Source organism: Neomonachus schauinslandi, chromosome 9 (genome assembly GCF_002201575.2).
Source record: "Neomonachus schauinslandi chromosome 9, ASM220157v2, whole genome shotgun sequence".
Taxonomy (NCBI): Eukaryota; Metazoa; Chordata; class Mammalia; order Carnivora; family Phocidae; genus Neomonachus; species Neomonachus schauinslandi.
Genome location: NC_058411.1, coordinates 81026251 through 81039181, shown reverse-complemented (window position 1 = coordinate 81039181; position 12931 = coordinate 81026251). Strand labels below are relative to the sequence as shown.

The 12931-nt window shown below is 43.6% G+C and overlaps 1 protein-coding gene across 1 annotated transcript in view; it reads right to left on the bottom strand.

The window, feature by feature from the left end:
* The window catches only part of EIF2AK4 (eukaryotic translation initiation factor 2 alpha kinase 4), a 106173-nt gene extending 94501 nt beyond the window's left edge, over positions 1 to 11672 (bottom strand). Inside the window, exon 1 of the mRNA XM_021695776.2 lies at positions 11529 to 11672. Coding sequence (XP_021551451.1) covers positions 11529 to 11672 — 144 coding nt within the window. The remainder of the gene's footprint in view (positions 1 to 11528) is intronic.
* Between the last annotated feature and the right edge of the window lie 1259 nt (positions 11673 to 12931).

The window sequence follows — 12931 nt, the reverse complement described above, 5'->3', positions numbered from 1 at the left end:
CTCTCTCTCTCTCTCTCTCTCTCTCTCTCTCTCTCTCTCTCTCTCTCGGAAGAACTTTTTATTATGGAGATTTTCAAACAAAAGCTAATAATGATACAATGAACTCCATGTGCCCACCATACAGTTTCAACAATTACCCATTTATGGCCAATACTGTGTATCTATATGTTGCCTCTACTCCCAACCACCACCTGAGATTTTTGAAGTACATTCTACCAACCCATCTTTGCCTTGTTACTGTTACTCATTCTCTAACAAGAATGCAGCTCTGTAGGAGGTTATACATGTCCATTTTACAAATGTAAACACTGAGAGAAAGGCTAGTTAGACTCAAAATTTTACCAGTGCTTTCTCCACCAGATCAAACCTTTACAGGCTTTCTCATCTCACAGGCCACAAATTTTGGAGAGATATGATAAATAGTAATTTTAACAAGAAAATACTTTTTGGGGGTGCCTGGCTGGCTCAGTCAGTAAAGCATGTGACTCGATCTCAGGATCGTGAGTTCAAGCCCCACATTGGGTATGGAGCTTAAAGAAAAAAAAAGGGGTGCCTAGGTGGCTCAGTCGGTTAAGCATCTGCCTTGGGCTCAGGTCATGATCCCGGGTGTCCTGGGATCGAGCCCCACGTCAGCGAGGAGTCTGTTACTCCCTCTCCCTCACCCCCTCTGCCCACTTGTGCTCTCTCTCTAAAATAAACAAAATCTTAAAAAGAAAAAAATGCATTTTTGCTCCCTCTTTATTGTATATATTATATCACTTTAGAAAACAATAGTATCGGGGTGCGTGGGTGGCTCAGTCATTAAGCGTCTGCCTTCGGCTCAGGTCATGATTCCAGGGTCCTGGGATCGAGCCCCACATCGGGCTCCCTGCTCGGCGGGAAGCCTGCTTCTCCCTCTCCCACTCCCCCTACTTGTGTTCCCTCTCTTGCTGTGTCTCTCTGTCAAATAAATAAATAAAATATTTAAAAAAAAAAAAAAAGAAAACAATAGTATCAGAAGTAGGAGGAAGTACAAAAATAGAGTAGAGCTCAATTGTATCTTAAGAAGGGTCAATTTATCTTATACTAATACATCTTCACTTACACATTGTTCTGCCTTTCATTTTCTCACTTGGCTGTTGACCAATGAAAAATTTATTTCAGAACAACCAATGAGGGGGGCGCCTGGGTGGCTCAGTTGGTTAGGCGACCAACTCTTGATTTTGGCTCAGGTCATGATCTCAGGGTCCTGGGATTGAGCCCCACGGCGTGATCTCAGTGTCCTGGGATTGAGTCCCACAGCGGGCTCCCTGCGTAGCAGAGTCTGCTTGAGATTTTCTCTTCCTGTCCCTCTGCCCCTCCCCCTGCACAAGCTCTCTCTCTCCCCGTCTGAAATAAATAAATCTTAAAAGAAAAAAAAAAACAACTAATGAGAATACTGCTCTAAATCCATAATGACTTGAGAGCTTAAAAGAGGCAAAGAAATAAGGAGGTAAGAATATAAGGGGAAATGCCATACATATGGTTTTCTTCAAGTAAAATACTAAAGACCCAAAAAGCCCAATGTGAAAGAGATTAAGATGTTACAATCCAAGCACACCACCCAGGAGTTAACAGCAGACCTTTCGTTTTTGAAGCAACAAAATTAAGGTAGCCCTCTATAGCTGCAAGGAGCAAGAATTATGTAAATATAAGAACTAAAATTATCAGCAAGCCGGGGACACCTGGGTGGCGCAGTCGGTTAAGCATCTGCCTTCAGCTCAGACCCTGGGGTCCTGGGATCTAGCCCTGCATCAGGCTCCCTGCTCAGTGGGGATCCTGCTTTTCCTTCTACTTGCCCCTCCCCCCCGCTTGTGCTCATTCTCTCTCTCAAATAAAATCTTTTTAAAAAATTAAAATTAAAAAAATAAAAATAAATAGATAAAATTATCAACAAGCTTTATAAGTAGAAACTACAAATACAAACCAAAGGATAGGTCTTTCCTGGGCCCAGGATGGAAATGAACTTATAACATATAGACAACATACACCACATGAACTGAGTTATCCCTGCAGAAGCAAAACACTGAATCTGGTTTAACATTCTCTTTTGTCTTTATGTAGGAAGTGAAGAGCGTTATCTGAATGTAAGTAACCTTCATGGGAAACGGTAAAGAGAGCGCGTCACTGTATGCCCAGAATCCAGGGAACAGGAAGCAAGCTTCAGAAAAAAAGAGGCCTATTGGGGGATTACACATTTTTTTTTTTTAAAGATTTTATTTATTTATTTGAGACAGAGAGAATGAGAGACAGAGAGCATGAGAGGGAGGAGGGTCAGAGGGAGAAGCAGACTCCCCGCTGAGCAGGGAGCCCGATGCGGGACTCGATCCCGGGACTCCAGGATCATGACCTGAGCCGAAGGCAGTTGCTTAACCAACTGAGCCACCCAGGCGCCCGGGGATTACACATTTTGAAGATGTTCTTACTCAAGGGAATGCCTAATAAAGCACAATGGATCCAGTTATGGATCGCTGGCAAGCCTCAGGGAAGGAGGCCTCTGGGCCAGTCCCAGGACCACTTAGGGGGACCATCCTTATGTAGGAACACTGGGGCCTAAAGAAGTCGTAAGCACCCTGCAAACACTCCTGGGCTGGACCAGCCATGTCACACCATGCACATCTAGTGTTCCAGTTATTTCTACAACATAGCAACACTAGCAGGGCAGAAGTGATAATAGTAATGAGCCCAGGTAATGCCAAAACAAACTTCTAAAAAAGAGGAAGAAGTTTTGAAGCAAAGTAAAGAGATTCCTGGATGCGTTAAAGGTTTCAGCTTTAAGAGGTGCATGAGCCCAGTGGTGGAAGCTTGGATGAAGGAACAGACCCAAGGCCACTGAGGGATGACATACTATTGGACAAAAACCCAACAGCTTGCCTGGATCTGAGTACCAAGTGGAACTAACTCAAAGAACAGCGCAATGAGGAACGGGGTGTCTGCTACTTTCAAGGCTTTTTCTCTGGCTAACAATTTATTTTTTTTTAAAGATTTTATTTATTTATTTGACAGAGAGAGACACATCGAGAGAGGGAACACAAGCAGGGGGAGTGGAGAGGGAGAAGCAGGCTTCCCGCGGAGCAGGGAGCCCGATGCGGGGGCTCGATCCCAAGATCCTGGGATCATGACCTGAGCCGAAGGCAGATGCTTAACGACTGAGCCACCCAGGTGCCCCTCTGGCTAACAATTTAACTGGACCAGAATGATATTCTTCTCCACAGGGCATAAACTTCAGGGTATTTCTCAGACTATTAATTGTTCCCCCAATATCCACTCTCCCCTTATTTCTTAGCAACAGAACCCCTGATTTTTTAGCTGTATACAATTCCTTTGCAGCTAACTGTGGCCATTGGGTTAATTTCTGGTTAATGAGATGAACTATGGACACCTGGGTGGCTCAGTCGGTTGAGCATCTGACACTTCATTTCAGCTCAGGTCAAGATCTCAGGGTCCTGGGATCGAGCTCTGAGTCAGGCTCCGTGCTCAGCGTGGGGTGCTTGTCCCTCTCCTTCCCCCTGCTTGTTCGTGCTCTCTCTCTCTCTCAAATACATAAATAAATAAAATCTTTAAAAAAAAAAAAAGATGAAAGGGGCACCTGGGTGGCTCAGTCGTTAAGTGTCTGCCTTCAGCTCAGGTCATGATCCCAGGGTCCTGGGGTCGAGCCCCGCATCGGGCTCCCTGCTCGGCGGGAAGCCTGCTTCTCCCTCTCCCACTCCTCCTGCTTGTGTTCCCTCTCTCTCTGTCTCTCTCTGTCAAATAAATAAATAAAATCTTAAAAAAAAAAAAAGATGGAAGAACTAACACATGCAACTTCATCCCTTTCTCCTTCCTGCTGACTGGAACGCAGATATGATGGTCGGCATTCACACAGCCATTTTGGACCATGAAGGGCACATTAAGGATGATGGAACAACAAATCAGAAAAAGCCCTAGACCCAAAACTTCTGCATGCAGAAAAACGAACTTTGTTAAGTTTTCTATAATATGTAGCCAAACTTAACACTAACCAATACAGGGACATTGAGGGGAAAAAAGAAAAAAAAAAAAGGCCAGTCAGGAAACAATGACTTTAGAGGTAAGAGCAGAATATTTGCCAAGCTTTCCTTGAGCAAACTGAGGGGCTTCTCAACATGTGAAGAGGCTTTTATGCAAGCCATGTTTAGGATACCACGCATGAGCTCATGTTAGGGCAATCAAGGAGTCCTGGAGCTAAACAGAACTTGATCAAAAATGATGGTAACAACCACGATGTGCTGGGGAGTGGAGTGGGTAGGGCCTCCTTCATGTGTTCAGAAGATAAATGGTCATTAGAACAGTGTCGAGGGCGCCTGGGTGGCTCAGTTGGTTGAACAACTGCCTTCGGCTTGGGTCATGATCCTGGAGTCCCTGGATGGAGTCCCGCATCGGGCTCCCTGCTCGGCAGGGAGTCTGCTTCTCCCTCTGACCCCCCCCCTCATGTGCTTGCTCTCTCTCATTCTGTCTCTCTCAAATAAATAAATAAAATCTTTAAAAAAAAAAAAAAGAACAGTGTCGATAAAATCTTTTACTTACTCTGCATAAGGAAATAATGAATTCCTGGAATATCTACAGGCAAGTATTTACAAAGTAAGGGATAACCAAAAAAAAAAATTTGAGAGCACTAAAGGACAGGAAAACACAATGCAGGATATATCAGATACAAAATGTACATACTACAAAATATATATTAAAAAAACCAATTTGTCACCCCAATGTTTATAGCAGTAATGTCCACAATAGCCAACTATGGAAAGAGCCTAGATGTCCATCGACAGACGAATGGATAAAGAAGTGGTGTATACACATACACACACACACACACACACACACACAGGAATATTATGCAGCCATCAAAAAAAAAAAAAAAAAAAGAAATCTTGGGGTGCCTGGGTGGCTCAGTCGGTTAAGTGGCTGCCTTCAGCTCAGGTCATGGTCCCAGGGTCCTGGGGTCGAGCCCCACATCAGGCTCCCTGCTCAGCGGGGAGTCTGCTTCTCCCTCTCCCTCTCCCTCTGTGTGCTTGTTCTCTCTCTCTGTCTCTCTCTCTCTCAAATAAATAAATAAATAAATCTTAAAAAAAAACTCACTGGATTACAAGATAAGCAGCAGATGAAAAAAAGATAAGCAGCAGATGAGGACAAGGTTTGGGAAATTAATTAAAACCACTAACAATTTTCTGCTGCACAATAACATAATAAGCTTAACACTACTGAACTGAACTCTGAGGAATGGTTAAGATGATAAACTCTGGGCGCCTGGGTGGCTCAGTTGGTTAAGCGACTGCTTTCGGCTCAGGTCATGATCCTGGAGTCCCTGGATCGAGTCCCGCATCGGGCTCCCTGCTCAGCAGGGAGTCTGCTTCTCCCTCTGACCCTCCCTGTGCTCTCTCTCTCTCATTCTCTCTGTCTCAAATAAATAAATAAAATCTTAAAAAAAAAAAAAAAAAAAAAAAAAAAAAGATGATAAACTCTATGCTATGTGTTATTTACTACAATTATATATATAAAAAAGTTACACAATTCAAACCACTTTCAGGTGTTTGGCCTAGAACTGTTACCTAGGACTCTGTGAATCACATCCTCCTTAAAATTTTAATGGCCAGACTTGGCTCAATGTGGCCTCTTTCTCACATGCTTTAGATCTCATATTCTGTAAAGTGGAAAGAAACTAGTCTGTGTGAAAATAGAACAAATCTAGAAATAAAGTAACATGTGCAAGCAAGATAATCTGGGCAAGTTTCTGGTTTTAAGTCTGCAAAGAAGTCAAAAATAAAAATGATGATAGTAAAAGCTCAGAAAAAGGAAATTAGGTAACATTCTTCTATATTTTATGTTTTTTTAAATTTGATTTATTTAAACCTAAAAAAACTAAAAACAAAAAACAGTTCTCCCATCCTCCCCTCCTCCCTCCAAGCAAACACCAATCTGTTCTCTGCATCTATGAGCTTGGCTTATATTTTTAGATTCCACATATAAGAGAGATTATACAGTATTTGTCTTTCTCTGATTTTATGTTAAATGCTTTAATCACTGATTTTCCCCCACATCTCCTTTTCTAAAAATGAGTATTTTCTGTAACTGACTTTGTAAAAATCACCCTTCTCTCTTAAGTATTTGTCTGTCAGGCTGGAGAGATTTTTAAACATTGCTAGAATTTAATAACCTATAGCTCCATTTCAAACATATGTGAAAACGGATTAAAGACCTAAATGTGAGAGGTTCTTAGCAACATTTTTCTAGATATGTGTCCTCACGCAAGGGAAACAAAGGCAAAAATAAACTACTGGAATTATATCAAAATAAAAAGCTTTTACACAGGGGCACCTGGCTGGCTTGGCTGGTGGAGCATGGAACTCTTGATCTTGGGGTTGTGAGTTCAAGCCCCACATTGGGTATAGAGATCACTTTAAAAAATAAAATCTTAAAAAACAAATTTTTTTTTGCACAGTGAAAAATGAAACAAACAAAAAGACAATCTACTGACTGGGAGAAGATATTTACAAGTGATATATCCAATAGGGATTAATATCTGAAATATATAAAGAACTTATACAACTCAACACCAAAACCCCACAAATATTTCAATTAAAAATGGGCAGAGGACCTGAACAGACATTTTCCCAAAGACATAAATGGATGAGGTGCCTGGGTGGCTCAGTTGGTTAAGCATCCAACTCTTGATCTCAGCTCAGGTCTTGATCTCAGCTCAGGTCTTGATCTCAGGGTTGTGAGTTCAAGCCCCACGCTGGGCTCCAAGCTGGGCGTGAAGCCTACTTAAAAAAAAGAAAAATGGCCAACAGACACATGAAAAGGTGCTCAACATCACTAATCATCAGGGAATTGCAAATCAAAACCATGAGATATCACCTTACACTTGTGAGAATGGCTAAAATAAAAATTGTAAGAGGAAACAACTGTTGGCAAGGATGTGGAGAAAAGGAAAGCCTGTGCATTGTTGGTGGAAATGTAAACTTGTACAGCCACTGCAGTAAACAGTATTTTTTGAGGTTACTCAAAAAATTAAAAAAAAGAAATACCATATGATCTAGTAATTTCACCACTAGGTATTTGCCCAAAGAAAATGAAAACACTAATTTGAAAAGATATACACATCTCTATGTTTACTGCAGCATTATTTACAGTAGCCAAGCGATGGAAGCAGCCCAAGTGTCCATCCATAGATGAATGGATAAAAAAGAAGTGATCACACACACACACACACACACACACACACACACACACACAAATGGAGTATTACTCAGCCATAAAAAAAAAAAATGAGATCTTGCCATTTGTGACAATATGGATGACATAGAGGCTATTATGCTAAGTGAAGTAAGTCTGAGAAAGACAAAAACCCTATGATTTCACTTACATGTGGAATCTAAAAAAAAACAAAAAACACAATAAACAAAAAGCAGAAACAGACTCACAAATACAGAAAACAAACTGATAGCTGGCAGAGGGGATAGAAGTGGGGGAATGGATAGACTGGGTCAAAGGACATAGGAAATACAGGCTTCCAGGTATGGAAGGAATACAGGAATAAAAGAGGATCAAAAGTACAGTATAGGCAGGTGGCTGGGTGGCTTAGTCCGTTAAGCATCTGACTCTTGATCTCAGCTCAGGCCTTGATCTCAGGGTTATGAGTTCAAGCCCCAGGTTGGGCTCCACGCTGGGCATGGAGCCTACCTTAAAAAAAAAAAAAAAAAAGTACAGCATAGGGAATATAGTCAATGGTATTCGAATAGGTTATATGGTAACAATGGTAAGAGATAATAGCTACACTTGTGGTGAGCATGGCATAATGCAGAGAAGTATAGAATCACTGTTGTACACTTGAAACTAATATAACATTGTGCCAACTGTACTTCAATAAAAAAATAAATGAACATGAAAATATTCAGAATCTGAATTCTCCCCAAATGAAATATATGTAATGTTATTCCACTAAGAACGTCACCATAAGTTTTTGAACTAGGCAAGTTGATTCTGAAGTTCATATGGAAAAACTACAGGGACGCCTGGGTGGCTCAGTCGGTTAAGCTTCTGCCTTTGGCTCAAGTCATGATCCCGGGGTCCTGGGATCGAGTCCCGCATCGGGCTCCCTGCTTGGCAGGAGGCCTGCTTCTCCCGCTCCCACTCCCCCTGCTCGTGTTCCCTCTCTCTTTCTCTCTCTCTCTCTCAAATGGATAAATAAAATCTTTAAAAAAATTTTTTTAAACATTTTTTTTAAGTTTGAAAACAAAGTTATGAAAGAATTAAAAGAAAACCATGAAGACTTCATTTTTTAGTAACAATGGAGTAGGGAAATCTTTTCTAGGAAAAAAAAGGGGGGACTATAAAACAAAAAAAATAGGTCATTTTAACTATATTAGTTTTTTTAATTGCATAAATTACGTAAGTATCAAAATGCACACGGTTAAATAGGGAAAAACATTTGCAACATATGACCCATAATGCTAATTTTTTTTTTTTAACATAAAATAACTGACAAATGACTAAGAAAACAAGATAATATATGGGATGCCTGGCTGGCTCAGTTGGTGGAGCATGCTACTCTTCATCTCAGGGTTGTGAGTTTAAGCCCCATGTTGGGCATAGAGATTACTAAAAAAAAAAAGGAGGAGAAAAGAAAATAGACAACACATGGGGCACCTGGGTGGCTCAGTCGTTGGGCGTCTGCCTTCGGCTCAGGCCATGATCCCAGGGTCCTGGGATCGAGCCCCGCATTGGGCTCCCTGCTCAGCCGGAAGCCTGATTCTCCCTCTCCCACTCCCCCCTGCTTGTGTTCCCTCTCTCGCTGTGTCTCTCTCTGTCAAATGAATAAATAAAATCTTTAAAAAAAAAAAAAAGAAAATAGATAACACAGTGGGGGAAAAAAGTGTTTCATTCATCTACTGGCAAAGATGAAAAAGCCTGCTGTTTACAATGCTGGGGAAGATGCAGGAAAACAAGGACTCTCATACACTACTGGTGGGCCCAGAGACAGAAGCAGCAAGCTTTTAGGAGAGAACTTTGCAATAGATATCAAATTATAAATTAAGAGACCCTTTGCTGACATGGAAGATAAGCCAAGATAATTAGTACTACACGTATAACTCTAGAGTAAATTGTATTTTAACCTAGTAGTGTCCAAACTTTTTTAGTATGTAAACTAATTATTAGCATTCATTCCCAAAACGTTTAGTTATCTATAAATGATATTACAAATGCTAGTAAACTGAAACCTCTGAAACCTACATTCTAACACATCCCCTAAAAGAAGTCAAAGAAACGTGAAGTTTATTCAGGTCAATAAATTCTGAATTGAATTTATTGGCAGCAAATTTGGCCTGACCTGACAAGAGGCTATCAACAGCCTTTATTTATCCCAGTCATGTGAACATTTGAACATTCAGGGTTCACTGTGTTTAATTTTGGATGCTGCCCCCCATGCGCCCCCCCGAGGTGTTAGGTAAGCTATGGAATGTGTACACATGAACTTGAACACAAACACCTCTGAATTTTGAAACCGGACAGGTCTCTAGGGTTTTGGATAAAGGATTGTGGACCCGCCTACTCTTCCCCGGAAGACGGGCACACAAGTGATAATAAGGACTTGCTGAATGACTGCACTCTGATTCATTGTTAATGACCAGCAGTTACTTGCCTATGAGGCCTATGAAAAGTGTTCAGGCTATTCAACCTGTGCTATGAACCACAGACAGCTATTCGAATTCTTCTGCCTGCCATTTATAGTTGTTTGTTTTTGTTAATCTTCTATCTCTGTTAGAAAAGGTCACCAACTGTAAATTCTGGGATTATTGATATCCCTACGTACAGCAGCTCCTTTTTCCTGTCTTTTCGTAGACTTACAACTAGATAGCTAAGCATGTATAAAGCAAATAAAAGTGGCTCGGGGGGGGGGGCGCCTGGGTGGCTCAGTCGGTTAAGTGTCTGCCTTCGGCTCAGGTCATGATCCCAGGGTCCTGGGATCAAACCCCGCATCAGGCTCCCTGCTCCACGGGAAGCCTGCTTCTCCCTCTCCCACTCCCGCTGCTTGTGTTCCCTCTCTCGCTGTATCTCTCTCTGTCAAATAAATAAAATCTTTAAAAAAAAAAAAAAGTGGCTCTGGGGGCACCTGGGTAGCTCAGTCGGTTAAGTGTCCGCCTTCGGCTCAGGTCATGATCCTGGGGTTCTGGGATGGAGCCTCAATTTGGGCTCTCTGCTTAGCAAGGAGCCTGCTTCTCCCTCCCCCTGACTGACACTCCCCCTGCTTATACTCTCTCTCTGTCAAATAAATAAATAAATATTTTTTCAAAAGAGTGGCTCTGAAGGAGGTCTTACAGACTTTGCCTTTAGTCCATGGGTACACTTTGTGACTCCCATTTTGGCTGCTTAATGGGCCTACTTACTGGTTCTCGATGTTTAGAAAGACAAGTTACCACATCACCAAAAAGTTATTATTATTTTTAATATAAGGATGTATAAGAGGAGTATTTACATTTTTACTACTTCAGGTTAAAAAAAAAAACTTTTGAAATTAAGCACTAGAAAAGTAAGCTTCCCGAGGGCAAGAGGTTTGATGTGTTTTGTCCTGGACTGTGTTCCTGATGCCCAAACAATAAATATTTAATGAAGGAAGAATCACTTTGAGTGAAAGGGAGAATGTTTTTGCTCTGACAGCTGCAGAAAATCCTGTTAAGGAAATCCCGGATACAGGCAGATGCTGTGAAATGCAGGAATGACAGGGAAGGAAGAGACTACCTTTTAAATGATATTCAGAGACAATTCCTCATGGATCGGGGAGAAACCATCAGTGTCAGCTGCTTATAATGAGCCTTTACTCCCAGACAAAAGGAAAATAATATTTTAAACCAAATGCCATTTCAAAGGTCTAAACTCAGCGCACTCCTCCATTACGACGAAGATGAATGTATTCTGTACTCTCTAAGTGCCTTAAAGGAAGTTGCTCCAGGCCCGAAAACAGTGAGGACGCCTGGGGAGTACAGTGGGGTTTACACGGTTTATAGTTCTGCACACAAGGGAGGGTGAGACTTGAAGGGAATAGTGATGTGGGGGAGGGGGGATCAGTAAGGTCTGTACAAGCGCCTCCAAGCGTCGCCCGAACAAAGTTGCAACGGATCTCTATGATGCACTGTTGTATCAAACTCAAGGGCTTTCAGCAGTGGGGGAAAAGGGCAAGACTGGAAGGAGGCAGGAATGTTACGGCCTATCAGTGGAAATGAGAAGTGTGAGGTAGGGCAGAGGAGCCGACCTGGAGAAGAGGCTGGGAGAGAATTCGGCCGAGGTGGGGGTTCTGAAGACCCCGGCGAGCGGGTGCAAGGACAAAAAGTAAGCGTGGGTGGAATCGGGAGGGACTAAAGGACTGAAGAATCGTAAAAAGGGCCGGTGGCTCCGTGTCGGCGAGGCCAGGCCGGGCCTGGCCGGGGGAAGTCGCGCAGAGGAAAGACTGGGCCGCAACACCCCAGCACCGCCCGGACCAGCCACGTTCCTACCGATTTGCACGCGTCCGGTCGCAGGTCCTGGAAGTCGGCGCCGTAGATGGCCTCCAGAGCCTGCAGCTCATGCTCCTGCCGCTGCGGGTAGCTCTCCGGCGGCTCGTCCCGGCCGCGCCCGGGGGCCCCACGGCCCCCAGCCATGGCGACGCGGTGGCCCAAGCCGGGCGGCCTTGCGGTGGCGGTGATGGGCACCCAGCGGGCTCCAGGACTGGGCTCCGCTCCGCTCTCCAGACAGGCCCGTGGGCGGGGCTCCGCGCCGGGGTTAGGTCCGTGGGTGGGAGCTGCGCGCCGAGGCGGGGCTCCGCGCCGGGGGCGTGCCCGGGGGCTGGGCGCAGCGCCCAGAATTGGCTTCAGCAGCGGGAGGACCAGGTAGCGGAAGCAAGGGAAAGAGGCCAGGATATGGCCTTGCTTATTTTTTGCGGGAGAACCTGAGCAAAGAAATCTGCAAGAACGTGGAAAAATAAATCAGTCAAAATGGAATGATAATGCCGGATGTTTTCACGAAATGCCTGGAACTTCTTTACTCCAGCACCATAGGGAGAGGAAACTCAAAGGGCAGTCTTTGATGGGTTTTCAACTCACTTAGGTTCTAACCTTGAACCTTCCCTCAAGACTACTAGGAGTAGGGCGCCTGGGTGGCTCAGTTGGTTAAGTGACTGCCTTCGGCTCAGGTCATGATCCTGGAGTCCCGGGATCGAGTCCCGCATCGGGCTCCCTGCTCGGCAGGGGGTCTGCTTCTCCCTCTGCCCTCTTCCCTCTCGTGCTCTCTGTCTCTCTCTCTCAAATAAATAAATAAAATCTTAAAAAAAAAAAAAAGACTACTAGGAGTAAAGTGACCTTTACTCCGCGTCCTCTCAGCTTTGTGCCCCCAAACTCATCCCTTTAAGGATGGATTCACCGGCCCTTTGTCCCTACATTCCCACCTTTAAGAATCTTCATTATCACCTTACAATTTCAACTTTAAAATATTGGGATGCCTGGGTGGCTCAGTCAGTTAAGCATCTGCCTTCGGCTCAGGTCATGCATGATACCAGGGTCCTGGGATGGAGCCCTCCATCAGGCTCCTTGCTCAGCAGGGAGCCTGCTTCTCTCTCTGCCTGCTATCTCCTGCTTGTGCTCTCTCTGACAAATAAAATATTTTTTTAAAAAAAGTGCAACTGAAAGATGCCTTTCCTTCAGCCATCTTTTTGAACTACTAAGGAAGGAGAGTTGGAAGAAAGGAAGGCAGAGAGAAGGACCCCGTCCTAAGAGGAAACCACCCTTAAAAGGATTTTATACCACCCTGGAAGGAGCCCTCCACCCTTCCCCAAGTGATAGGTAGATGACAAAAACCTGATTGGGTGACAGGTGCAGGGAGGGTTAATCAGATTAAAACATCCTGCCAACAATCCCAGAAAAAC